General features: G+C 39.7%; 1 protein-coding gene across 1 annotated transcript; it reads left to right on the top strand.

Annotated features, from left to right (window-relative positions):
- The first annotated feature begins 1,829 nt into the window (after positions 1-1,829).
- Positions 1,830-25,311, top strand: nudt14 (nudix (nucleoside diphosphate linked moiety X)-type motif 14). Its single transcript, XM_073493115.1, has 5 exons — positions 1,830-1,930; positions 13,852-13,895; positions 18,569-18,633; positions 20,444-20,744; positions 23,056-25,311. The coding sequence occupies exons 1-5, from the start codon at positions 1,850-1,852 to the stop codon at positions 23,303-23,305; spliced, it is 741 nt and encodes a 246-aa protein (XP_073349216.1). The 5' UTR covers positions 1,830-1,849; the 3' UTR covers positions 23,306-25,311.
- Positions 25,312-27,220: the final 1,909 nt, after the last annotated feature.

The following is a 27,220-nucleotide window of genomic DNA, read 5'->3' as shown; positions in this document are numbered from 1 at the left end:
TATGCTGCCCCCTTTTTGTTTTAAGTATGAACTTGACAGGTGGCCAGATCTTACATATTACATATCCTTGAAGTTGAGTTAAATGGGACTGAACAACAAAAGCAGACCGCAAGAATTCAAGGGTTTGTACTTTCTGTGCATTCATTATATACAATGTGTGAAGATGCAATTTAAATGCTCAAAAACTTGCATATTGAAATCTTGTTGCACTGACTTAAAAGGTGCAGAGTAAACTAATAAAAAAAAAAAAATACATCCAGCTTGTTCTAGCACAGAATAACAAACAAAAACACTTAACATACTGCCCTTGATGAATAATGCACTCCACCTTTGGGCTAATTAGTAACAGTTACATCACCTTTATTTGACCTGTGACTGGTGGTTGCCCTGAGCCAACCAGTGAAACATTAAAAACAAAAAAAAACTACATTGAGATGCAGCATCGGTGCATTGTCCTTGTCTTCATTCCTTATCATCATGTCCAGATTGCAGATTTTCTCTTTTTTAAGGACACAGCAGGATTCAAACGTGCTGCTGTAGCTGGACTACTACTAGTCCCCCAAACTAAATACTCTACACACAGGAAACAGTGGTGGCGGTGCAGCGGTTAGCACTAACAGCAAGACAGTTCTAGGTGCAAAATCCACCTGATCTTCCTGTGTGTGTGTGTGTGTGTGTGTGTGTGTGTGTGTGTGTGTGTGTGTGTGTGTGTGTGGCTTAAACCTCCCCTGTAGGTGTGAATGTGAGTGTGAATGACTGTCTAAATGTGCCAGCCTGCTAATAGACTGGAGACATGTCCATGGTGTACCCAACCTTTCCTCCAACGTGAGTGTGGCTCAGGATAAGCATGTATAAATTACATATATATAATACCGTAGTAGTTTGTGATTCACTTTGAAAAGGCAAAAGGACACAGAGACCTCGTTAGCTATTAACATGTCAACTTTCTAATTTCCTTTCACTCCCAAGATACTCGCAACACAATCACATGAATAAATCCCTTCTCACATGCATGTTTGTGCCAGTTCAAACACTTGGACGATGGATAAACCAAAGAATCTGACACACTGTCCATCAAACCCCAAATCTTCAGCAGGTAAATCTCAAACAAGAATTTTACCTCATGAACACTGCTGAGAAACTGAATGCAAATGATTGACAAGTGACTCAGTCAAGAGTTTTCTGATCCTCTGTACCTGTCAAAAGAACTTGTATAGTATAGTACATAGTATAGCTAAAGTGATCCCAGACGCCCGGACCAGAGACGTCTCCTCTATGAAACACCTTAGAACTCACCTTTTTTACAGTCTTGTAAAAAGTACCCACAAGTCATACTTGAGTAAAAGTATTAATGTATCTGACATGAAATTTACTTAAATATCAAAATAAAAGTAACTTATGTTTGTTTGTATTCTAGGAATCGGCTGATTATCGGCCTGGCCGATTATCAGATTCAATAATCAGTATTTATTGTATAAAATGTGCCATATAAATAAAATGTATTCTTCTTATTATTGTTATTATTATTAATATTAATATTCTTATTATTAATATTCATATTATTGTAACAATAAATCATTGTTATTTCAAATGAAGTTTCTTTTTATATTATAGTCTTCTCAACAATCCTCCTACTGTACTTTTATTTCATTAAATGCTTACATTTGTGTGTAAATATATAACATGAACTCCCTCCTCTCATCACATTGTTCCTTTCAGACCTCAGGCTCATCCTCGCAGTTCCGTCTCATGTCCTCTCCCGGCTTCCGTAGACATTCCTTCGCTGTCAGTTAGTGTGCGGTGACAGACAACCATCGGTGAGCCACAAATCCAGCTCCAAGTGGAAACTATGGAAGAGATAAACAACATTGAAGTCGCTCCGTGCACAGAGTCCGACTATCTGAAACCGTTCAGGGTGCACTACAACCAGGTGAGGTGTTTCTGTGTGATAACCGGTGATAGAGGATGCTGGATGCTGAAGGCTAGCCCAACCCCCCATTCATTTTGCAGCTAGCAGGCTAGGCTAGCATAACATGAAGGCTAAACTGACCTTAAACACAGACGGTAACAATTATAACAAATAATACTTGAAACACGATGACTGAACAACCGTATTCGCTGCGTTTTTTACACACGTCGGCTCAACAGTTGCCTCTGTGTTGGACATGAACCAGAGGCACCTAAGAGATAAGCTAGCATGCTAACGCTAGCTTGCTGAAGAGGTTTTTTGGTTGAGCATCTCGTTAGCACATGCTTCATATTAGTATAAGGAGGTGCAGATAAGATAACGTGGTTTAGCAGTGTTACGTGGTGTTTTCCCGTCAGGACAGCAGGTCAGGTGAGACTTGTTGATCTCAGCTGTCAAATTGGCTGCCATGTGAATGCAGTCAGTCAGTGTGGTGTAGAGTCTGTAGGTCAGAGGTCTTCACACTTCAGGTTAACATGGAGCTAAATTGGCCGTTTATATAAGGAACATTGTGGAGCCTTGTCTGCTAGAAATCCTACTTTAACTGGCTGTTGTTCCCACAATGCAATGACAGAAGAGATCCAGCATACAACATGAAACACTGCAGGATGAGAATGTGTAAACAGCTCACGACAGCTGCAGTCATTTACATAAATTATTTAAAATGCATATTGAGCAAGTCTATTTGTCCTATAGTTCTAATCAAACTGCTTATGCTGATGGGCTACAACCTTTTGTTTGTTATTTGTCACTTATTGCCAAGTTTTGTCCCAGCAAAATTATTTGTGTTATAGTTAGAATACTAAAATCGTGGCATTAGACGGTCACAAGCAGTAATGATCTTAACCCCATACAGTTCATTTGTTGGCATTAAATGTGACCAAAATTTTTTTATCTTCCTTCTATGTTGGATACTGCACCTTCAAACCCACACATTTTTGTCTGAATTAACAGTGCATTCATGTGGTGTCAGAATAATAGGAAAACTGTATTTCCGTAAGGGAAAACACACGTGAATGCCCCCTCAAGTCGGACCAACAACTTTGAAAGTCTGAGAAATTTGTGGTACACGATTTGCCGAATTTGATATAATTTGATGCTGAAAGATGTATATTTGTGAAATATATTTCATGGCTCACATGATACGTTTTGGCATTGAGTGTGACCAAAAAATTGTTATCTTCCTTCTAAATTGGATACCGCACCTTTTTTGCCTGAATTAAAAGTGCACAGTATTTCCCTCAGGGGGTCCAGGGGCTTCCCTGCATCCCCAAAAGAAAATTTTGCACATTTATTGACCTGACTTGAGGTAAAAGACCGCGCAAAACTTCAGAGAATTAGACTATGGCAGGCTGAATTTTATAGACACATACAGAATGTATATGTAGGATTATGGACATGTTAGTGGAGTTAATTTTATAAATATTGAGAAAATTACACGTATATCGTTATATTGGCTAACTCTAGTTAGAAATCAATCATGACCGTTTAACATTCAAACCTAAAAGAGACTTGCATCCCTTTTATGTTTTTGTAGTGCTTATTATGTACAGTCAGTAGTCGTATAGATCTACTTTGGCACATTCATGCCAGCATACCCTGTCGGTCTATTCTATAGGGCTTGAAGATGCTTGTGTAGTCGCCAGCCATCCATTTATAGCTGCCTATCCAGGTCACGGTGGCAAACAGGGCTGGCAGAGTGGATTGTGTGTGAGTGACATCTCATCAACTGTACATTTATCTCATATTAGTTGCCTCTGTATTATGCATCAAACACTCAACCTTGTTAACTGCGTACAGGTAATTGAAAAGCATGAGATTGTGATCCTGAAGCATCACTCAAAATCTCTACTACTATGCTTGATTTTGCTAGGTGTATGATTAAAAAAATAGATGTATGTTTTCAAGGTCTTCCTGCTAAAAGAAAACAAAGCGTGATGACTGTGTGTCCTGATGGTCTCCGGCAAAGTGAGAAATGCTTCCTCACCCAAACATAGGCTGCAGTCCAGGATGAATTTATTTTTAGTTTCAAAATATTTGTGCACTTTCTCTGTTCCTGGCTTCTTCTGTTGTGTGAAATCTGGATAGTGACAGTGGTTTCAGAAAAGGTATTAAGGTAAAACTCAATCTTAAAGCCTCAAATGCATGGACACCTACTTTACTTACTGATTAGCAGATGTCATTTAACCTACACCCGCCCACCTTCACATTGGGCAGCAAAACCCAACTAACATCTACTAACATCTGGCTTTTGTCTTCAGTGGGAAAGGGTACAATCAGCATTCATTACCAGGCTAAATACCGGTATTTCTTAGAGCCAGGTCATTAGTGATAGAAACATGACACCCTTTTCTGGCGCAAAACTACGATGTACATTGAAGTTGCGTCATCGTTAAGTTGCCGTTGTTCAAAGGAGAACCTGACGTAAAAAATATAAAAAGTAACCACTTTAACACTGTCACTGGCCTTCATGCTGCTTTCTACTGTTCTCTGTTTTCTGGCACGTTCGATTTCGAAATTGTCTGCTTGTAGTGGGAATGAAGTCGATCAACTTTTTTTAGAGAGTTTACTACGGTTGTAATGGTACTAGTCTTCAGTCTTAGTCTAAGTATGGATCATGTCATTAGCCCATGCAAGATGAAGGCTATTTTGTTCAGTCTGGCCATTTCACAAATTAACTTGCAACGCAGCTGGATTTGCAAGATCATTTGTTTTAGCTAGGCTACAAGCGATGTGCTTTGTGGACTAAAACACAGGTGTTTAAAGGAGCACTATGTAGTTTTGGGGAAGAAATTGTAATCAGAAGAGAAAGATCGTTATTGACAGATTTTTTATGCCTAAACAAACTAAATAAACAAACTCTCTTTGTTTTCATGACTGGATAAACTGAATAAACAAACTGACCTTAAAGGGCAACACATTTTCATACTGTTTTACTTTGTTTATATTTGGCGGACCCTGCCACCTTTCTAGCTTCGCAACGTGTTCTGGGGACCTTATTTTCCTCTGAGAACAGCTTGTTTATTTACTTACGAGTTTGTATTATCACCTCATTAATATTGTATTAAAATTCTGAGTTTGAATTTCTGAAAACTACACAGTGCCCCTTTAACAAATCAGTGCCCTCTGAGGAACTTCTGGCAGCAGGCGTAGTTTAGGTGTGATGACAAGTGAGAGAAGCAACTGTTTGTTTGAAAACAACAATGGCAGCTCCTCTGAGGGTTGGCATTGCTGCTATAGCATGACGAATGTTTCGTCTGACGATCGGCCGCCTGTCGGTGAGTGTCTGTGGCCCTAGTTGTAGGGGTGTGTCTCCCACTGATGACGCTAGTCAGCCCTTGTTGACGGCTTTTTGGTTGATCGAACAGTAGAATTGTCTGAAAAGCCCGTCTGTGAGAGAAATTAGGCTGACTGGCTGTTCAGCTAAGTGAATCAGTGCATGAATGTTTCGCCTCCGCCTCTTTGCCAGTGCCATTTGCAAGTTTTTACCAGAGTCTTCCGGATTCCCTTTTCAAATGACGAATACAGACTGCCGCTACCTGGTGGTGTGGCGAGGTATTTCCTCTCACGCAGGCGTAGAATGTACAAGCTAGCTGGCCATCGGTTAAAGTCTTTGTGGTGTGTTCACGTGCAGCTTTATGGCCGAGACACAGGTGACACGAGGTGATGCAGTCAGCCTTCACTGAAATAGCGTGTACGTCTAGGCCCTAACCAAAAAATATGTTGCACAAGGACATGTAACAAATGCAAACTACAACTGGTGTTCATCTATGATTTGAAGGTCCCCGTTTGTCATGTTGCTTTCAATTTAATTAGCAAACTGAAGTACCGAGGCACTCATGTAGAGGGGAGCGCAGTGAGGAGCTTTTTCCATTTGGGGTTCACACCTGTGACAGCAGAGGGGGGGTGTGTGGGTTAAGCTTGTCAAGAGAATAGCAGAACGGCTAAGACAGCAGATGGACAACAAAGGAGATGATGGTGGACTCCCTCTCTGTCCTGTCCTCCCTTTCATCCTCGTCATCTCTCCTGTGCAGCTCGAGTCGGGAGGGGCTGCTCAGGGACTCCCCACAAAGGCTTTTCAATCACACCGAGGGAGCATCTCTTCCCCAAACCTTTTATGTTCATCAGTACATCTGCAGCTTAGCCACTGGTCACTAACCGAAGCCTATTCACACGCACAGACACACACCCTAAAAAGTAGATAATGTCATGCGTGAGAGGCTCTGTTCGTCATTAGTGTTTACTGGTGTTTTGTCTCCTCTCCCTCGCCTCTCTCTACAAAGCAGGTGATTGTCCCTCGTTGACTCCGGGAAACCCCTCTTATCTCTGTTGCCTCGTGCTTACGTTGAATCACGGGTTGCTACTTAGAGCAGGATAATTACCTTCCACTCATTCATTATAATGATTTGAATTATTCATCTGGAATTATTTATCTCGTATAGCTTACAGCCCCGGTGGCCCCCTTCAGTGAATATGAGATCCATTATGATCTTAAAACACACATTTTCTCACATGAATAGTTGTTTAAAGGCTTGAGCTGGAGTAATGGCAGTGCAATGGTCCTCGTGTGTGTGTAGGTGGAGAGAGGATTGTCTGCACGTTTTAAAACTTAGATTTAGGGCGGGGCAGTATGATGATTTATTGCGTATGAGTGGAAAGTTAACTACATTTATTTAATTTTAATTGGATCATCTAATATCCTTATTATTAAAATCCTGAGACAGAGTCATTCATGTATTTCATCAAAATACTTAATATAATAAATCTACTGCTTCAGTACTTTAATAGCCCTAATATGTTGTGAAAAATTAAAGCCTGCATTGATTGGATTAACACAGATGTAGGCTGTGGTCGATTCCTGCTCAGTTTGCGCTGAAGGGACATTTACATGTAAACTGACTTGATTTGATTTGAGGTTTAGATGCTTTCTGTGGATTTCACTGGAGGACACGGTCACATGACTGCGTACTTGAAGGGAGTGTGTCCTTGACACTGGATTTGACACTCATGGATGGGAACCACTTGCCAGGTTGTTTTAACGCTGCAGAGCTGCACTTTCATCATCAGTTCATGCAGGTGCAGATTCTCCTGTCATTATCATTTTTAAAGTCTGCTCATCATTAGTTCGCTGGTTGTGATGTGTGTGTGATAGCCCCGCTGCCTTTGTTGAAGACAGAGACTGAAGCTGAACCCAGAAGAAAAAACTGGAGAGCACATGTTGAGATTCAAAGAGTGCTATTGTAGTTGAAGATGGTAGTTTTTTTTCTTTCTGCTGCAGCTGCCGGCTTTACAGTGTAGTCAGTGCAGGGTGTGTGTGTGTGTGTGTGTGTGTGTGTGTGAGAGAGAGAGATGGTTGTTAGACTTTAAGCACCTAAAAGATCAAGACCATACATCCCTCCCTACAATAGCCATTCACACAGGAGTCTGTCATTTCTGATGCCCAAAGCCAGAGGGACCACATTAATTTCAAGGTCCTGTGTAGCCTGTTCCTGCTTCCCTTCCTCTCTCTCTCTTTCTGTCTCCGTCTATGTCTCTCTCCCTCTCTCTCCCCACGGGCTAATCTCTCTGTCGTAATCCATGTCGGCCATGATTCTCCGTCTCCCCTGGGCCATTCAAGCTGTCCCCGCCCCCCCTCTCTCAGCAAGTGGCCCGAGTAATGAGGGGAACCCCACCATCTGTGAGTGGTGACAGGACACTACAGAGGAAATGTGTGCGCGTGTGTGTGCGTGTGTGTGTGTGTGTGGTGCATTCACGCTGAGTGGTTTTAAAGAATGCATTTTCTGGAGAGGAAACGTGTCATCTTTTGAGTGTTTGATCAGTGTAATCAATCATTGCTGAATTAATTGGAATACTTTTTTACTTTCTCTGAGTCGCTCACTGATATTACTGGTGTTGTTGGTTGTGCTGTTTTCTGAATATTAAGACCATGTTTTCTAAATCCTGCATCGCCCTGTTGGAAAGGAATTTGCCTCCATTCCCTCCCTGAAATCGCTGAGGTTTTCTAAATAAAAAGACCTCCTTGGAAGTGAATTTTTTATCATCAGCTTTTCACACCTTCACCATCTGCTTCTGTTACCAGAAATCTCTGCAATTGGTAGCTCCCTTGTTGCCCTGTAACTCTTCTTGTTTGTGCTGTAGAGCAATATCACATTACATCCGAGATGCATCTTTTTCTCCCTGTTATGGCCTTCCAGTCTCGCACTAAGTTTGGGTTTTTTCACTCTAAAAATTAAGCTTTGTTGCAGAGGCAGAATGGATGGACAGTTTTGTTCCACCTAGCGGAGGTAGTAACAGAGTCTGTGTGTAAGGGTAAGACAGGAGCACAGGACAGGGGTGTGACGGTCTGATGGCGTTCAGTCTGACAATCAAATAAAAGAGAAATGTCCCACACTTCAATGTAATAATGTGGTAACAGGTAGTGTCTTCGTCATCTTATATGAGGAAAGAATTACGAATTTATACGTGGCTCCTGCCGTTTACTGGCCATGATTATGTGATGCGATTTCGAGCAAAAAACAGACTGTGAGAGTGTGAACCCTGTCGCTTTATTGTGAGAGGAAGGCCTCAGAAAAGCTGCTGTAAAGCCACTTGAGCTAATCTAGCTTAATGGTCAGTAAACACCTCAATTTATTGTGGTCAGGCAAGAGCCTATGGGCTTTTTAATGAATTATGGGGATCGGCTCTTTCCCCTAACATCAAACCACAAAACATACATTTATCTTTTGAATATTGCTGCAGCATTGTTTGTACCTTTACAACTCACCTTTCATTGACTAATCATTTGCTTAAACAACTACTTTAAGAATATCAACAAAAGGGGCAATGGAATATCCCAAAAAATAAGGCTTGGTACTGCTGTAAAGTATCCTAGCTATTTAAGCTTCATTACAAATAAAATTCAATGTGCAGTAAGTGTTCGCTGTGCAGCAATAGCAAGTACAAAAATAAAGACATCATTTGTACCAACTTGGATTTTGACAGATCTGGTGTAGATCAATGTTAATAAGCAACATTTACCTATGCTAATATCCCACAATTTAACTGTAAAAGGAGCGTTGAAAGGAAAAATGCTTTGGCTCATAAATTATTCAATAAGCACTCTATACAAAGCAACAAGCCACGAGAAGTGCGTCACCGCCTCGGTCATGACAGGTGATTTATCACAGACACACGTCTTCACACCAGTTTTACTTTCGCAGATGAAAAGTGAGCGGGGTGCGGCTGGCTTGGCCTCAAGCAGGAATGATGGCATGTAAGACACTCGCACACGCTTGTTGACATGACAGGTTTTTGTTGGAGTAATTACACTTGGTGAGTGTCTGCAGGGCAGGCATCTTTCACGACACGTCTCCACAGTGAGGAGTTTGGATGGTGTCACCGTTTCACTAATGGCTGACAGCTAGAGAAAAGAGGAATCTTATCGCTTTTGTCTTCAGGTCTTAAAGGCTTAGTGTATAAATCACTGCAGTTTGAGTAGGCAGTGTTGGTTTATGGGCAGTAACAATGAATCTCTTGTACATCATCCTGTACATCCTTTTATATAAAAGAAAGAGACAAGCAGTCGACTGTCAGATTGGGAGAATTATGACTCAGCGCAGAAAAGTCGATCTGAAACTTAAAACACAATTATCAAGATCATCATCACTAGTTAGGGCTGCGCGATATGGTCTGATCATCATATCACAATTATTTTGACAGATATGGTGATTGCGATATGATTCACGATTAGTGGGAATGGTCATTTTTGCATCATAATTTTCATTTTCACTGAAAAGATCATGATGATCTGTGACATTGGCTGGGGCCAGTACCAAACAAACCTATTTTCTTACATCTTGAGAACAAGATTTGTAGGTGAGAGCATCTCTGCAGCAACACAGTACTTCATTATAATCCTGTTTGGTCACATATTTTACCTTCATCAAAAAACTGCAACTTCTTGCGATTTGGATCTTGCACTTGGACATATTGCAATTTTGATTAATTGTGCAGCCCTATCGCCTGTAATGGTTTTGTTCAACAAGGCTTTGCAGTCCTTAAAACTGAACCAGTTTGATTCTGAGACACAGTGGACGTACCCATGTACATTGTGTTTATGCTCTAAGCTAAGGCTACTTCTGTTGTTCTGGTGAAGATGGCTGTAAAAGTAAAGTGAAGTAAATTCATCTTTTTGTTTTACTCCTGGATCATTACAGATATGCTATGTTTTAAAATGAGCAAGTAGTCACAGAAAAAAATAAATGTATAATGTGTATAGAAATGAAATATTTTAATGAATCAAAATGATAGTGTTAAAATTTGAGTATGTGGGCTTTAGGAAACAATGATTGACCTTATTCAGCATCTTCTGACATTTATAAACCAAATGACTAATCAATTAATTGAGAAAATAATCGACAGATCAATCAATAGTGAAAATAATCGTTAACCCTAACCCACCACTTGCTGAGAAACATGAATGTTTTGTATTTTTGCTTGACGAGTGACTTCAAAGGTTAAATCAATTATTAAATTTGTCTAAAGATTAATTTACTACACTGATAAATCCATGTGCTTTAACTGATGCCAATTAAGATTCAAGTCAGTTATTGAGGTCAAGAATTAGGACAACCTCTCTTTAAATGTGCACACAGTGAGCCCCTATCATAGACCTGACTCAGTTGCTGTTACAGTATATAAAGGCGATATCATAGCAGCACCATAACTAAACCTACACAAACTTCGGCTTCATGCTCTCATTTCACACCACAACATGATAGTTAATGATGCATGAACAGCATTATGCTAGCTTGGCTTCACATTGAGGCCCTGCGGCTGTGACCTGTTAGGTCATGCACCGGTCGATTGACCGTTTGTTGGGATGATGTTGAAACCTTTTTTTATAAGCTTTTTCTTTTAACCCAAACGTTATCGTACAACAGCAGCTGGGATGAAAGTATGATTTAAGGTAGTTTTTATGGGTGAACAGTAAAGAAAAGGTTTTGTTTATAAGTCAGTAAGACAGCTTTGTGGTGCATTCTTCAGTAATATGCTATTATTGTGTCTGTGTCTTTGAGGATTTAATATAATATCGAGACCAAATTGCAACTTAATCGTATGAAGTGCAGGTGAGCTATTGTTGTTCGAAGGAGAGGTCCACACAAAATAAACACTAAATTAACCCAACATTTTGAAACTTACACAAAGTGTGCTCTAATTCCCGCTTTTTCTCCAGTCTTTGCAGGGAGGGATGTAACTGTGAGGCCATAGTGTTGCAATTCAAAGGTGTGTGAGTTTACTCCCTGTAGATATAAATCTTAAAGTTGCACAATGCAGCTCTTTGGCACGGTGGCAAAAACCTCGACTCAAATCTTGTTGCTACAACAATAGTTTTATTATTTCTGATTCTATCAGTGCAATTAGCTTGCCATTTCACCTCCTCCCTTTTCTTGGGTGGTACTGAAACTGCATCAGCACACCCGCACACAAGAAGGCACATCTATTGTAGCTGCAATAAGCCTGTTCTAGTGAGGCTGTCAGCCCTGTGTCTGAAAGAGCTTGTGGGTGGAGAGGAGGTGTAGCCTAAATTTGAATCAAGGCCATATTTCCTCAGGCATAGAAAATGTAGGCCGACTTTACCATATTTGTGCAGCTTGTAATGTGGATGCTGAGTTTATGTTTCCGTTTAATTCACACATCTTTGGTGATTTGTAGTTTGTAGTGCATGTTACTCTAACAGGAGTAATATGTCTGGGACTATTTTCAGCTGCCAGACTTATCATTTAACTCTGCTGCGTTGTGGTGCACAGACCTAGTTAAATATCTGCAAGTAAGTAAGGTTAGGATGATTGACCAATTAGTGCTGGGTCATGCTAACGAGGACTCGCACAAAACGACGTACAGTTGGTCAGCTATCAAGTTCACCGGATGTAGATGTCAATGCTGTTAGTCTGAAAGGGTAACTCCACCAATTTTGCACTTTAAAGTGTGTTTACAGGTCTTGGGGAGTACTACAGCATTGTGACAAAGTAGTATAAAGCCTTTTGCGGCTCCAGAGGAAGCTGCATGTAATCTGATAAATTGCCTCCAGTGATGTCACTCTGTGGGCTAAGTTGAATTGTGGGTAATGTAGGTGCCATGTTTTAAAAAAAAACAACTTTTGCTTACATTACCCACAATGCAACTCAGCCACTGAGAGACATCACCGGAGAATTTATCAGAGTTCATGCTTCCACTAGAACCACAACAGGTTATATACTACTTTAATAAAGCTGCAGACGTTTATACATTAGTGGACTTTGACACCTTGAACTGCAAAAATGTTTGCTCGCTTCACCTGGTATGAATGAAAATAACCTCAAAATGAACAAGTTTATCAGGGTGTTAACCTCGTTGTTATGTTAACTATAAAGGGATGAGACAACAATCAGACAACGTGTGTGTCACTGCCCACATATGTAAAATCTCTGCATGCCAGAGTGTTTCCAGCGATCTCTTTTGTGCCGGTCACACACCTGCCTCGTCAGCTCGATTGTAATTGCGCTGGTGGAAATTTACCGAAGGAGTGTTTAGCTGCACATCCTGTTGATGTTACCATAGGTCATATAAACATTTAGTTAGTTAGTCATCAAAAATCTCTCCCAGCAACTCCATCGGGTTGTAAAGGCCATTGTTTTTTCTATATACTCCATGACAGTGTGGACTGTGCATCATTTTCTGACTCAGGATGCAGAAGAAACAGTTACTGCATTAGACTCCCAACCACCCACAGTAGTCCATGGGGGTTGGAAAATAAAAACAATAAATACGAGGACAATAACAAGACAAAAAACTGCATAATAAGACATTTTTCCCAGGTTTGATTCACAGGAAGTACCTAAAATTTTGCCCTAAGCTGTTCATTTCTGACTTCAAGAAACTGCCATATTATTGCCAGTGTTTGCTGTAATTTGTGTATTCAATTTGGCCGTTTAACCTATTAGCAACAGTGACGTCAACTGTATAATTCAAAGGGAAGAAGAAAACACATTACTATTTCTTATGCAAAGTTTTTGTTGTTGTTCAAAGTTTGCATGTTTCTTTCAGAGACTTTTTGTTGAACAACAGTTGATAAAGTGTTCTTGTTCAGTGCATGCACAGTGCCTTTTGCTTTGTACGTGCAGATGTTTTCGTCGGGTGTGGTTTGAGATATTATTTTTACATGCCTGAGCGAGCATCTATTGTAGGGCAGCTGATTGCATCTGCAGTGATCATATAATGAAAAATATGAGAGGTGATTTGACGTCCTGCTGTACAAGTTACATGCAGCAATGAGAGTGTGAAGTTACGGTACACCTAATGCACCCTTTTGTATACACTTCTGTTAGGGTTTGCAAAGAGGCAGGCAGGTTATAAAACCAAAGGTAAGCTTTATTACCAAAGCCGGATTTCAAAAATCTAAATGCAGGCAAAAAAGGCTGGCAACAAAAGGGCGGGCAAAAGTGAATCTAAGAAAAAAGTAAGAATACAAAACTAAGAACAAACCAGAAATCTATGGGGAACAAAAGCTGAAACACAGAGGACACAAACACAGGAAACATAGACGAACCGACACCAGGACAAAAACAGACAAACTAACAAAGAGGAAGTAGAAATTACAGGCTTAAATATACGGGGACTAATTAACGAATGAAACACAGGTGAACATGAAAAAAGGTGGGGAAAAGACAAAGAGAGGAAGTGGGAAGCAAAGCCTGACACATGAGGAGAGAACCTACAAAATCGAACAGAAAATAACTGAAACAAAAACCCAAAATCATGACGCACTTCTGATGTATGCAGTTATGAAATCACATTGTTCGAGGATTAAAATAGTGTTGCTCTGTTGTATTTACTGACTCTGTTTATTTTGTCTTGTTCCTTCACAGAATGGCACAAAGAAATCCTGGGACTTCATGCGTACTCATGACAGGTAAAACACCTTTTATTCTCTACTGTTGGATGGAAACCTATCCACTTATTCTACACACATGCACAAAGAGATGGTACAGCTTGCTGATGAACCGTCAAAAATGTTTTTTTTTTTAGATTAAGTTGAAGCATAAAAGCATCTTAGAAAGGGTTAAAAAGAAATTATGTGGAATAGGCCTAAAACAGAATGGAGTCTGGTTTGCAAAGCCAACGTTTCACTTCCAGAGAATATCTGCCAATAAAATAGCTTTGAAATGTAAAAAGAAAAAGCTGCATGTTCATGTCAGGAGACATTTTGCAATCTGAAGAGCTTGTTGCTTAAGTATCTGAATCTGATGTAGCTCCCAGGGATCAACAAACGAGGATGATTTTGCCGATTTGAGTTCTAAGGAGCTTGATTTGCACAAATCTTGACCCATATTTATAGCCCATATTTCCCATCTCTCCTTTCTTTTTTATAGCAGGATATTTTTTCAATTCAACTTTTGTTTGGATTTCAAGGGCAGTAGTGTCTTTCTAAACAAACAGATGAAAACAGACCAAAAAAATGCAGCAATTTTTTATTTTTATTATTATTTTTTCCTTTTTTTAGTAATGTAAAAATATATAAATGTGATAATTCGCTGTTTGTTAATTTTGACTGAAATCCAGTCTGAAAAGTGTATACCATTATTCTCTTGCATCTCTAAAATATGCCAGATACTGGGAGGACAGTCACACATACACAGACTTTTTTCTTGGGAACTGGCGCCCTGTTATTCTACTTGGCAATGGTTATAAATGTCCAAGCTTCACAGGGGGCACTGTAAGAGAAATATCACACATTTGTGTCAAACCCCCAGTTCCTATTCCCTGTTTTGCCCAGGGTACCATAATGCCCTGAGGTAAGTTTTGGGTCATTTAAACCCTCTTTCCTCCACTCCTGACCCCAAAGAGAGGGCCCTGTGACAAATAGTACCACTGAGACAAAAGCAGTAAACTTAAAATCCTGTATTTCCAAAAGAAGATAGCCCATGGGAACATTCAGCCGTCCCCCAGGTGGAAATTCAGTCAAAGTGTTATCCCCCATTCAGCATGTATTGAACGAATCCAGGGTTGTTTTGCGATTTTGTTCAAGTGTGCATGACATTTTCTTCTCAGCAGGACACTTGTTGTCATACTTCAGGTGCACTAGCGAAAAATGTGGAAGACACATTTGTTAGTAATGAAGCGTAAAATGTTTAAGCGAAGTAAAACGAAAATCTGGTTTTTGAGAGCGGCTTCTTTTTTGGTTTTGAAACAGATTACTTATGAAATGAGTTGGCTGTTTGTTTCTTTTGGTGTATCTTGAAGATGTTGGTCTCTCAGTGGCCATTCAGATGGAGTTACTGCTGTTTTACATCATCTATCCATTTCCCACCACTTATCTTGCTGCTCCTTGGGATTTCCAAGGTGTTGGCAGGGCAGATGGGATATTTCATCTCTCCAGCATGTTTTGGGTCTCCTCCTGGATTGATGTGCCCAGAATAACTCCACAGTGGAGGCGTCTAGAGGAATCCTAATCATGTGCTCAAACCACTATATGCCAGTTTCTTCTCAAGCCTAAGACCACCTTTGTCACCTTTGGGTTTAGGGTGAGGAGCGTGAGGTACTTCTCTCATTTTGGAAATTTGTATCCACAATTTAGCTTGCATACCTTTTAACAATGGACGAAAAAAACAAACACCAACACCCACTAACATCTGTTTTTTGTCTTCAGTGTGAAATAGTACAATCAGCATTCAATCCTGGGTTAAATAACCCTGCAGTAGTTGCAGGTATTTATTGGCTCCAGCTCAGATCAGCAGTGATGGAAACACAGCATGCTGGTGGACACGTTAATTCCTGCCCCTGTATCGCCTCAAGTCGCCTGTGTCTGTGTGTCACACTGCAAAAGGTCCAAAAAGACGCTGACAAAGGCCAACTAGTGCCAATGGTGCAGGACAAGCTGCAAAAACTAAGGCCACAGACATCGACGGCTATCAAGTCGGAGGGGACTGAAAGGGTCAAGAACATCCTTCACTAACTCCAAATCTACCAAAACACATGTAGACTGGATGGACAAACTCCCATTGCTTTCTTATTTTGACACCTATGTGTTTATGGGAGTGTTTGTGTACTGGTGCTCGCTTACTGCTGGAAAGGACTTTTAATGGCAGCCAGTATTTTTAGTTCAAGAAGTTTGTGAGACCGCTGGCTGCAGAAAGATGAAGTCATTTGCACTTTCTGCTCATGAGTCTTTGTTCACATCCATGTCTTTCACTTGCTTTGAAGAATTTGATTATGTCTGAGTACTTATGCATCCCCAGCCAGCTAATACATAACGAGGGTGCACTTTTGGGATTCATTTGGATCAATTTGTAAACACAGTCACACAAGCAGTTTAATTTCCCACTGGCAGGCTCCAATAAAGTTTTCAAAGATGATTAAAGTAAATAAGATGCAATGATGCTCAATTAACTGTGTTCTAGCAATTTCTTTTATTCAGTTCATAAAATTGAATAAAGCTTCTAAAAATATGTTTTCAGGTCTTATGAGTACAATTAACAACAACAAAAAAAAATCTTTTTCGTGTGTATTTGATTGAAGTGAAACGAAAGAGGACAAGGGGTGCATACAAAGACATCTCAATCAGCAAAGGTTTTAAGAACTTAAAGAAAATGTGTGTCTAGACTTGTTGGTTGTGTCCGATATGTGATTGATTACACAGCATATAACCCAGTTTATTCTTCTTACGACAACGGCCTAATGGCTTCATCCCAAAAGCTCTGCAGCCCAAGTGGTAGTCACCTTAGTCCTGCACCTCGTATGTCTGCCATAACCCACTTTTCCCGCTGTCAAGCCAGAATCCCCGCAGAGAAAGCTTAACGGTGCATGAAAAGTCCTGAGTGTCCGTTTAGCCTGCTTCTTGGTTTAACCATTAGAGCATTTTTTTCAGCGGGAAGCTGTAGAACAGCAGTAATGGTGTGGAACAGCACTACAAGACCCAGACTAGCCTCAGGGGACAGCTTCCATGCCTCAGGCCTGTGTGTCCCACTTTTGGACCAAGTCTGCCACATTATCTTATCCATACTTGTACACTTCAGTGGTAATATTCCCCTTAAAGACTTCTTCCATTTTGCAGCTATCACTAATATCAGTTTGGGTTTTTCATAGCCTGGATGTTCATAATAGACATTCACTTTAAATATCTGTATTAAATCAGTTTCAGACCAGGAGCAACAGTGAGAAACAAGTTGCAATACCAATGTCCTGGTTCCCTCTCACCATGGGAAAGACAGGGCAGGGCTTCCTGCTCCCTCCGACACATCCGCTTTCCCAACACAGACCCCAGGACTCAAGTCTCCACTGGCAGCGTCGGTCACATTCACAGACACTTAACCACCTGAGTGTGTACAATTCACTGGGTGCCTGTGGTTAAGCATATCATGCTCACTTTCCTGATTTTATCTTCACATCCCGCTTGTTTTTGGTAGTTTTAGTATCTGTTTTGGTTTCAATTTAGATTTAGTACTTAGTCATCAACACGTTTAAGATTTTATTTAAATTAGATTTATGTAGTGCTGCATAATCCATCGAAAAAAAGTTAGAATGTGTGACAAAACAGCGCAGAGCTGCTATGGCCTGCAAATCTTGTTCTCCAGATGTAAGACATGTGATGTGTGAGTTAATATGAATTTTTTATCATATGACGCAGCTCTAAATTAAGTCATCACATACTGTAATAGGTTACTTTTGCTTAAAAATTACAGCACATGTGTTATACTGTACCTGGACAACTGTTGCCAAGGTATGGTAGCCCAGATGTGCCAAACCAGGGAGCAAATGTGATAAAATTGCTGTTACTGTGTAGCGTCGCTAAGAAATAAGATAGTGGTGTATCTTGATACGGGATGCTGACAGAGTATGGGTTAGCATGAAACATTTATCATACACTGCTGGAGTGTTGCCCTTTTTGTCCGGCCAAATGGTTTGTTACATGTCCTCAGAAACTGTTTGGAAAAGGGCATGCACAGCAAAAACGTCGACGCCAGTAGTTTTTCATAGGAGTTGTTACGGTTGGTCCAAACAACTGTGTTTCGGCCACATGCACATAGGATGAAGTCTGGCAAGATGGATTTGCGAGATCACGTTATCTTGCAAATTCAGATGCCTCGCAAGGAAACCTTTTTGTTAGAAGTTAGTCCCTTTCGACTAGTTTTTAACCACATCTTACACCCAGTTTATGCTGCCTGCATCTGTGTAGCCACGAGGGTTAGTGTAATGTCATTTTATCAACAAACGTGAACGTGGCTGTCTATGCAGACAACCCAAGAATTTGTGCTTTAGTTTTTGGACAACTTTTACTGTCAAATAGGAACTGTCCAATAGAAAGATTAACTAGGCAGGACATGGTATTCTGACTCGACACGAGTCACGAGTTTCAGATTTACAAGCCTATAAAATTTGTCGACTCACTCACAAAGTACTCCCTTAATTTTGATAAGTGGTGTTTTTTCAAAGCTGATCTAGTCATGACCGGCTGCCCTCCTCAAGCCAGATTGTCTCATATGCTGGCAGATTAGCAGAACAGAGATACGTATATGATGTAGGGAAACAGGAAAAGTTGTCTGATTTTATTTAAACTTGACTTTTTCCCCCCTCTTTTCTCTTTAGTGTATCAGTGCTGATCTTCAACACCACCTCACACTGTTTTGTCCTTGTCAAGCAGTTCCGTCCAGGTAAGTTTTCACCACACAAACCATGAGACTGTTTCAACCGTGGAATCTACTTCACTCATTTTCTCCTTGTCACCAAGCTGGATCTAGATTGTTGTATTTCCTGTGGGCACTTTCACTAAAAAAGCAGTACATTACAATCCCTGTTTATTCTCCTGGATCTTAGTAACAATGCAGACTCATAAATAGACTGCAAGAGGCCCCGTTACAAAGCAGCCTAACCTCCTTTGTTAGAAGTCGCCAGGGACTGTTCCACACCGCAGTGTGCTAAATTCAAGGAAGTCTGGGCATTGATATATTTATTTCCTCTTTTCTCTCATTGCCGTTGGGAAACAAATCAGTTCTTTATCTGAAAGAAATCAGTTTGTCTACAACCTAGAATGACATTTGTTTTTAAACAGGGTGTGCACCGCATTTCGGTCAGCTTATTTCTATCAGAAAATAAATGTTGAGAGGCAAATTCTTAAGCACATGGCCATTAAAATTCAGTATATTCACCCAGGAAATGAATTGGCATAGATGGTAAGTTGCATTTCACAAAAACATTCTTAGTCCATCAATTGTGGAAGTCTGAATCTCGGATCTCCAGAAAGTTGTCAACAGCGGCAAGAACGTCATCGTCATCGTCAAAATGGCGACCACTGAGTTCCTTCTTTATCTTGGGGTAGAGGTAGTAGTTTGAAGGCGCAAATCAGGTGAATAGGGCGGGTGTTGGACGAGTCAGCCATTGTCACTGTGGACACTGTGGATTTGTCCATTTTCTCAGACTGTGATGAATTTTCAATTACATGAAACAGAAAAGAGCTGTTTAACTCATCTCCTTTTATCTTAGGCCTGGAACTTATAAAAGATGCACTAATTACAATTGTCTTATCTGTTTCCGATTTTTTTTAAATGGAAAATTCAATTACATGTTCATGACAAAACACTACTATTAATACTGGTATATCTGGGACTCTGGGACTATCTGCAATTGATTTGTGATTGGAATAAAAAGTTTGCAGCTCTTGTTCAGACAATGGATTCTTATCCTCAAAGTAAATTTCATAACCCTCAGTACAATGTGCAACAGATCGCAGACAGGTCCCTGTCTCTGCTCCGCTCTGTCTGTCTGGACTCATAGAGAAACACACTAGCAGCAGAGAGGAGAAATGCTTTAGAAGGTGTGACTGTAAATGAAGGCAATACGCAGTGAAGACTCTCTCACTGACCTGAAAATGAAACGAGTGCACATATTTTGGGGGAAAAACATACAATATTTAGTGTCTTTCTTTCTGTTCAGGCTGGTGGTCCTGTTGCGGTGGCGGCATGTGTGTAAATGTGACCAGCACAGAAATGGATACATCTGGCGCTGATTGGCCAGTCATGCTAAAACACTGGACGATTGTGGTCCCTGGTCGATCGCTCACCCCTCGTAAATCAAATCGTCACAGTTGCGGTGTAGAAATCAGAGAATATTTGACATGTTTTAAGATAACAAAAGATTCATTCTCTCACTTGATTAATGAATTATTGGATCAGTTGTTTTGGCACTAGTGTGCAAAAACATGAAAAAACAAAAATCTGGACAGATACTAATAAAACTAACGTAGATATCTACATCTGTATTGTCCTTCACAATGTGAAAGATACATGCCAATGAAGGAAGTACACACATTGTTGTAATTTAATGTACAGAAAAATGTATGTAAATGTGCATATCTAAATATATCTGCAAAACTTACATTGTCTTTATGCTTAATTGTAAGTTTATCACAATCTTTTAAAAACAGTTATAGTAAAAACAATATTTTCTCTCCTGTTCCACCACCAGCTGTATACATGTGCGAGTGGGAAAGGAACAAGTCGCAGCCGACTCAGTCTGCTGAAAAAACCGAGGAGGGCGCAGCCGAAGCCGCCGCCCCCGCCGCCGAGTCTCAGGAGGGCCAGTCGGCCTCGGAGGGGGAGAGCTCTTCTCAGTGGCCCCCAGTGTCAGCGGGGGTCACCTACGAGCTCTGTGCCGGGCTGGTGGACAAACCCGACCTTTCCCTGGAGGAGATCGCCCGGCAGGAGGTGCTGGAGGAGTGTGGCTATGATGTGCCTGCCTCTAAACTGAAGAGGATCACTTCTTACAGGTTAGCTGATAGTGTGTACTGAACCTGTAGTAATACATAAATGTAATAGAGGCTTAAATGTACTTTTCAGTCACAGACCTGTCCATTCCCAACACAAAGTTTTATGACAATGCTTTTCATTGTCCTTTTAATATCTGCTTTAGTCACGCCCTCTGGATTTCTTGCCCCTGAACAATTAATTTCCTGTTGTCCTATTTTGTGTCATTTTCATTTATAATTTCTGAACCTCCTTGAGCTATGTTCTCTCAGAAATAACCTACATTTGCAGCTTTGTTTCTTTCCTTTGACTTCTTACTTTTCTGAAATCCGATTCCAGGTAGCATGAAAACCCTCTATAAAAACTGTTCCAATGATACTCCACCAAATAATCTGGTGCGACCAAAGGGAAATCATGCATTTTAATAAGATCAGTTTGAAAATAACTGGTTGAAATGTATTTAAGAATCAAAAACGTAACCTAAGGTTGGTGACAGACAGACTTTTAGCGTGAGAGAAAAGAAAAGAAACTACAAATGCTGAGGTTATGGAAGTGAACTTGAAGCAAGCATCAGAGGAACAAAGAATCTATCTTTGTCAAGATATTATTATCTCACCATAACGTGACAGAAGTTGAAAGTTCCTGGAAAAAATAACAGTCCCACATTAAACAGCAGCACCTGGACAGCTGTGACTGACAGCTCTCATAACCGTGCTTTTGATTTGACTTGAACACCTCCTCTGGTTCTGTTGGTGTTGTCTATGAGCATTGTTATGTGTGGGCTGCTTCCATTAAATACATGGGTATCATCTTAACCCTCATGACCCGTATGAGGGTGTATTTGACAGCAGAACAGCATGTGGTGATAGTAGGCAACCCAAGCTCAGACAGTTTCCTCAATAAAACTGATGTGTATGTATGCTTTTTAATACCACCATTCAAAGACAGAGCTTTACAGCTTTCCTATGTATCTGTATCAAGTTTAGGTACAGCAGTATGTTGTTGTTTCATCTTTTTGGGCAGGCACAAGTAAAAGCGTTAAATCAGACGGTTACAACAACATATTTTTTAAACCAGGTAACTGCAATTTACTCGTCAGATATAAAGTACATTACTTGCTTATCAGATAACTTGTCAGCCAGATTGATACATAAAGAGTGTTGAAATAAAGAGTTTTAGAAAAGTTGAAAAATTATGTGGACCACGTATCTAAATTAATTAGACACAGTGGATTCCTGTAGCACAAACTATTATTTATAAACTCAGAAGTTAACCTTAAAAGAATAGTTTGACATTTTGGGAAGTGAGCTCATTTGTTGTTTTTCTTACCAAGAGTTAGTTGAAAGGATCCACACTGTGCTCATATCTTAGTGTATGAATAAGTACATATCAAGCTAGAGGCGGGAAGTAGTTAGCCTAGTTTAGCATAAAGACTGGAAACTAGGAGTTCAAACATATCTAAGGCTTACTAATCAACACAATGTACCCCACTCAGTTTAGATTTTTGTTTGTGTAAACAACCGAGATAATACATGTCAAGTCAGGCTAGCTGTTTCTCCATGTTTTTAGTCTTTATGCTAAGCTAAGATAATCACCTCCCGGCTCCAGCTCCATTCAAAGTGCACAGACTTGAGAGTGGTATCAGTCTTCTCATCGAACTCTTGCCAGGACGCTGAAAAGGTTTCCTGAAAATGTTGAACTATTCATTTAAAGGTGCACTACATAGCTTTTCTATTCACAGTTTTGGTTATATAGTGAATGCTTAGTCAGATTTTTATCCTGGTTGCGTTAGCTCAAATATTTCTTAATTTAAGCCATTATTTTGGATGTTATTCAGACAAAATTCTTTAAAAGCAGCTCTCTGTTAATGGGGCAAGTCTGAGAATATTACTGAAGTGACTTCACTTGAGTATCTCAGGTTGGGCTTCAAGCAAAACTGAAACAAACTGACAGCAAGAAATCTGAAAATAACATGAGTGTTAACCAGACAGGTCTAAGATAAGGTCTAAAGAAAGACACTATCAGGTTTAATTAAGAGTAGTGTAGGATCTTGAGCCATAATAGGGTCTAAAAGTCGAGATATTTTGGTTTCTGCTACACCAGTTTTCATTATTAGTGTCCTACTTTATGGAAGTGGGAGCTGAAACGCTGCTATGTTTGTGTTTTGTATATAGGAGAAAAAAGAAATGTAGATTCTGGAAAGAAGAAGGTATTGCTTTTACATCTGTACTGAGATTAGGTTGTTTCGCTCGACCCAGTGTGAACATTTTTAAACTTAAAGAATAATCTCAAGATATACATAAAAATGTATTGTCTGTTATTTCCCCCTCACAGGTCAGGCGTTGGTGTAACAGGCGCCAAGCAGACCATGTTTTACGCCGAGGTGTCTGACGACAACTGCGTGAGCGCAGGCGGAGGTGAGCCACGGGAGGGAGAGCTCATCGAGGTGGTCAAAGTCCCGCTGCACGAGGCCATGACGTTTGCCTACGACGAGCGTATACCCAAAACCATGGGCGTCATTTTTAGTTTCATCTGGTTCCATAATAACATGTCTCCCAAGTACAAGATCTCCACCAACGTGTAACTAGTATTAATTAACCAACTCTATTTATACCATTTATTCCAAATTCAATCAAACACTGGCCCAGCACATCCACTCCTCCCCTCATGGCTCTTCATCCTGTATTGCCTTTTTGCTTATTGGTACATGATGAAAGGTGGGCGCCTTGTCTCGTTGCCAACAGGTATCTTTAAGTTTTGTCCTGTTTACCTTTTGAATTATATGTGGTCTTAATCCTACAAACAAATTTTGCCATAGCCGGTTGTCACTGGCACTTTTGTCTTTTCTTGATGATTTATTTTCTTTTTCGTTTATTGTGCCATCTGTTATAAATGGCTGCATATCACTGATTTTATTTGCCTGCCCTTGATTAAAGGAATACTCCACTGCTTTTGAATGTTACCTGCATTTAAGAAAAATAATATTTTGAATACACTTGGCTGGCTGCTTACAGTCAAATTCCAACTTGTTCCAACCATTTCTACAACACCCAGTACTCATTGCAACCAGCCATGTGGTTAGCCTGGGTTGCTAACATTTTAGCATGCTAATATTTGCACGGGAGTTCATGCAAACATTTCTACTTGCCTGACAACATGTGCCACAGGGCATCCAATATGACAATACACTTTTTCTACTGCTCATCACTTCAACCATTTAAGATATAGAGCTACAGTAAAAGAACAAAACAGTGGAGTAATCCTTTAAGCCATGATCCAGTAATGCAAAAACTATGCTAGTCAATGGTGGGGCCTTGTAACGATCGAGATGTGTTTTAACCACCACTTGTTCAAGCATGCCTCAATTCATTTCTCTGACCCACAGCCTTTAAAGCAATACTTATCATATTACCCCCGGGCTAAACAATCACTCACTGGAATCAACACTCACTCAGTTAGATAATCTTCATAAAGTCAAACCAGTCGACACATCAGTAGACTTTTCATTCAACAAGCAAAGTGGAAAAATGTGAATTAGGTATAATGTCACTTCACAGAAAAAGCAGACACGTACCACTGCACAGAGGGCCTGATTTTAGTTTTAAGTGTGGTGTTGTTCTCAAGCACAATCCTGCAGTGAGTTTGTCAGTGAATAATCTGAAATCCATTTGACATGGGGAGGAGTTTTAATTTAGTTCTAATTCTTCTTTGTAGAGACAAACTGGAAAAAAAAAACAGTAGAAGACAGTATAAAGGCTAAATAACTAAATAAACATGATAACAGACATGTTAAAGTTACATCGTGAACACATTAATGCAGGTTTAGGAACATATTTACAAACTTAAACCATCTAATAAAGATTGCCTTCGATCATAATTCATTTAGGAGGTTCTGTGTCGTCAAACTTTAAAGTCATAAACACACAAACCTAATCTCACAAAGTGAATCTCAACAGCAGTTTGCCAAAATCTCAGGTCCAAATAGTCAAACTGTTGGCCAAATTCAGAGTGGATCTCTGGATGTGATGACGACCAGCATGTTATTATTATATTACTATATTTCAAAATCACTTGCAGCTTAAAATCAACAAAGTTCTTACTGTTCTTAAAATATTGTAGTATTTTTTTCATTATAAAGGGCTGGTACTTCATTTACTAATTAATATGTGAAAAGGAAGACATTCCCCCACCTTATAGTTTTCTTGAAAATATGCAAGACCTGCAGCAAATATAATGCTGTTTTTAGAAAATTACCACTCACTTCAAACAAACAATACATCTCATTATACATTAAGAGAACTACACTGCAGATCTCCAGCTACGCAAGTGTGAGAGTTCAGCTCTTCCTCTTGACTTCATCTGCAGAGTGTTGAAGTTTTAAAATATATGTGACAAAATATAGTGAGTGAAATTTAACGGTTAAGTTGTTAAAAAAAAGACCGGCCGGCATAAGTTTGTGGGGTTTTTTGACTACCAAATGAAATGAAAAAGTGCTGTATTATTTGTGAGAGTTTTAAGTGCAATGTTAATAACACTTTGAACATACTGAGATGTTAAAATCATGAATCCGTCTTAATAAAAAAAAAATTAAAAAAAGAACAAACTCTGGTCCCCATAAAACAACTTACCATTTATGTATTTGACTTGAGGTGAATACGAGCATCGGTCCTGGATTTATTTTTATTCTTTAAGGCTTATGGAACCAGAAGAATAACTGACAATCAAATGTCGACATTTGTCTTCTTTTGTCCATAAAACCTTGTGTTTTTTGGTCTTTTGGGTTTTTGTCCTTGTTTTTAATGTCCTCCTACTGAATCTTACAGCAGTTCCCAGAAGCCCCTTTTCCACCAACATTGAACCAGTTCTGTTCTGGAGTATTCTGACCAATATTTAATTGGTTTGGAACCAGAAAAGTTTGTTCCCAGCTGGATAAAGCTGCAACGATTACTCAATTAATCAATTAGTCGATTGAAAGAAAAGTAGTTGCAAGCAAAAATATCAACATTCGCTGGTTTTAGCTTTTTATATGTCAGTATTTACTACTACAGATGGTTTAATAGACTAAATGATTAATCATACAAAATAATCAGTAGATCAATCAATAATTGATGCAGCCCTACAGCTGGGCCCAAAAAAGAGCAGGGTTCCTTGTGAACCAAAGTGTGTTTGTCATGTCATGTGTACAGGTTGTTGTGCATTAAGCAACGCCCTCTGTTGATGACACATCCTTGATTACAATGTTTCTGCTCAAAACAGTTGGAAATGCAGGCTGGTTCTTAAGATAGCACCAAGGTTCCAAAAATCTTGAACAGCACCAGTTCAGGAACCAGAGCTGTTTTGGTGGAAAAGGGGTCTTAGAAGAGACATAATTCTTATCTGCACAAACAAACAAACAAACAAAGTCAAGAGAATTTGAATCAACCAGACTAAATATCTTTGATTTCACACACTGAGTCAAATATTTGTGGAGTAATTTCCACCCAGACTGTATAGTAATATATGCAGAACCTTTAAGCCATATTGATCTCCCCCTACGCCCAATCATGGAGCTACTTTGTTCAAAGATCATCCCCTGATGTAGGATTGTATAGTTTGCTGGAACTGCTTGAATTATTTTAATTTTGTTTGAAAGATAAATCTAATTTGCTATATTGATTCATGTTCTCTCAAAGGAGCAACCAAACCTGATTAATAGCACATTAAATCAGATTCTCTCTGTTGTATTGTTGCTACGAAGCTTACATTTGAATGCAAAATTTCAAATGCATACAGGATGTGTCTAAAGTTACAGTCCTAGTTTAATATCAAGACACTTTGGAAAAATGTGAAAATGCACCTTTGGAAAACCACGAAATGACCACTAGACAATGAGACATGTAGAGTAAATAAACAATAACAAACAGGGCTTTTAAAAGATATATTTTCAACTAATTACTAAATCAGAAAGTCATTTATTTGGCACCTTAGCCTCATCAGATCAGTGGCCTCATTCCCTCCCTATTTTCTCAACTTCCATCCTTGTGCCAATCTTGAGCTTTCAGTTGAATAAAATCCAAATAAATAAAAAGTTTAATGGACAACCTCTTAGAAAGATTACCAATGGTGCTCACAGTTTTCCACAGTTCTTATCTAGTATGAGATGAACCCATCGTAAGAAATAATGATGGTCACTTCTGTCTTGGAAGGACGTATTGGAGAATAATTAGCCATGACCGTTCCAAAGCTGATGGAAGAAGAAATTCCTCTGTGTAATCAAAACAAATCTCAGTTTGATGAAATGAGGCCGACTGCTTCTGATTTGGCTCGACGTAAAATGTGACAAAACAAAGCCATTTTTACTCTGAAGGTCAGTCTGTAACTTTATGTGTCTGTCAGATTTGGAGAACTGCTACGTGACTTCTCTTTCGGCAATTTTTTTTCTTTTTGAGGAAAGTTATCATTAAAACACGAGGCTTTTCTTTGCCTTTTTTGATAGGCTTGTCATTGTGGGTGGCATGAG

This window comes from Pagrus major, chromosome 22 (genome assembly GCF_040436345.1).
Source record: "Pagrus major chromosome 22, Pma_NU_1.0".
Classification (NCBI taxonomy): domain Eukaryota; kingdom Metazoa; phylum Chordata; class Actinopteri; order Spariformes; family Sparidae; genus Pagrus; species Pagrus major.
Note: the sequence above shows the minus strand (reverse complement) of the source record. Positions and strands in the feature narration are given on the sequence as shown.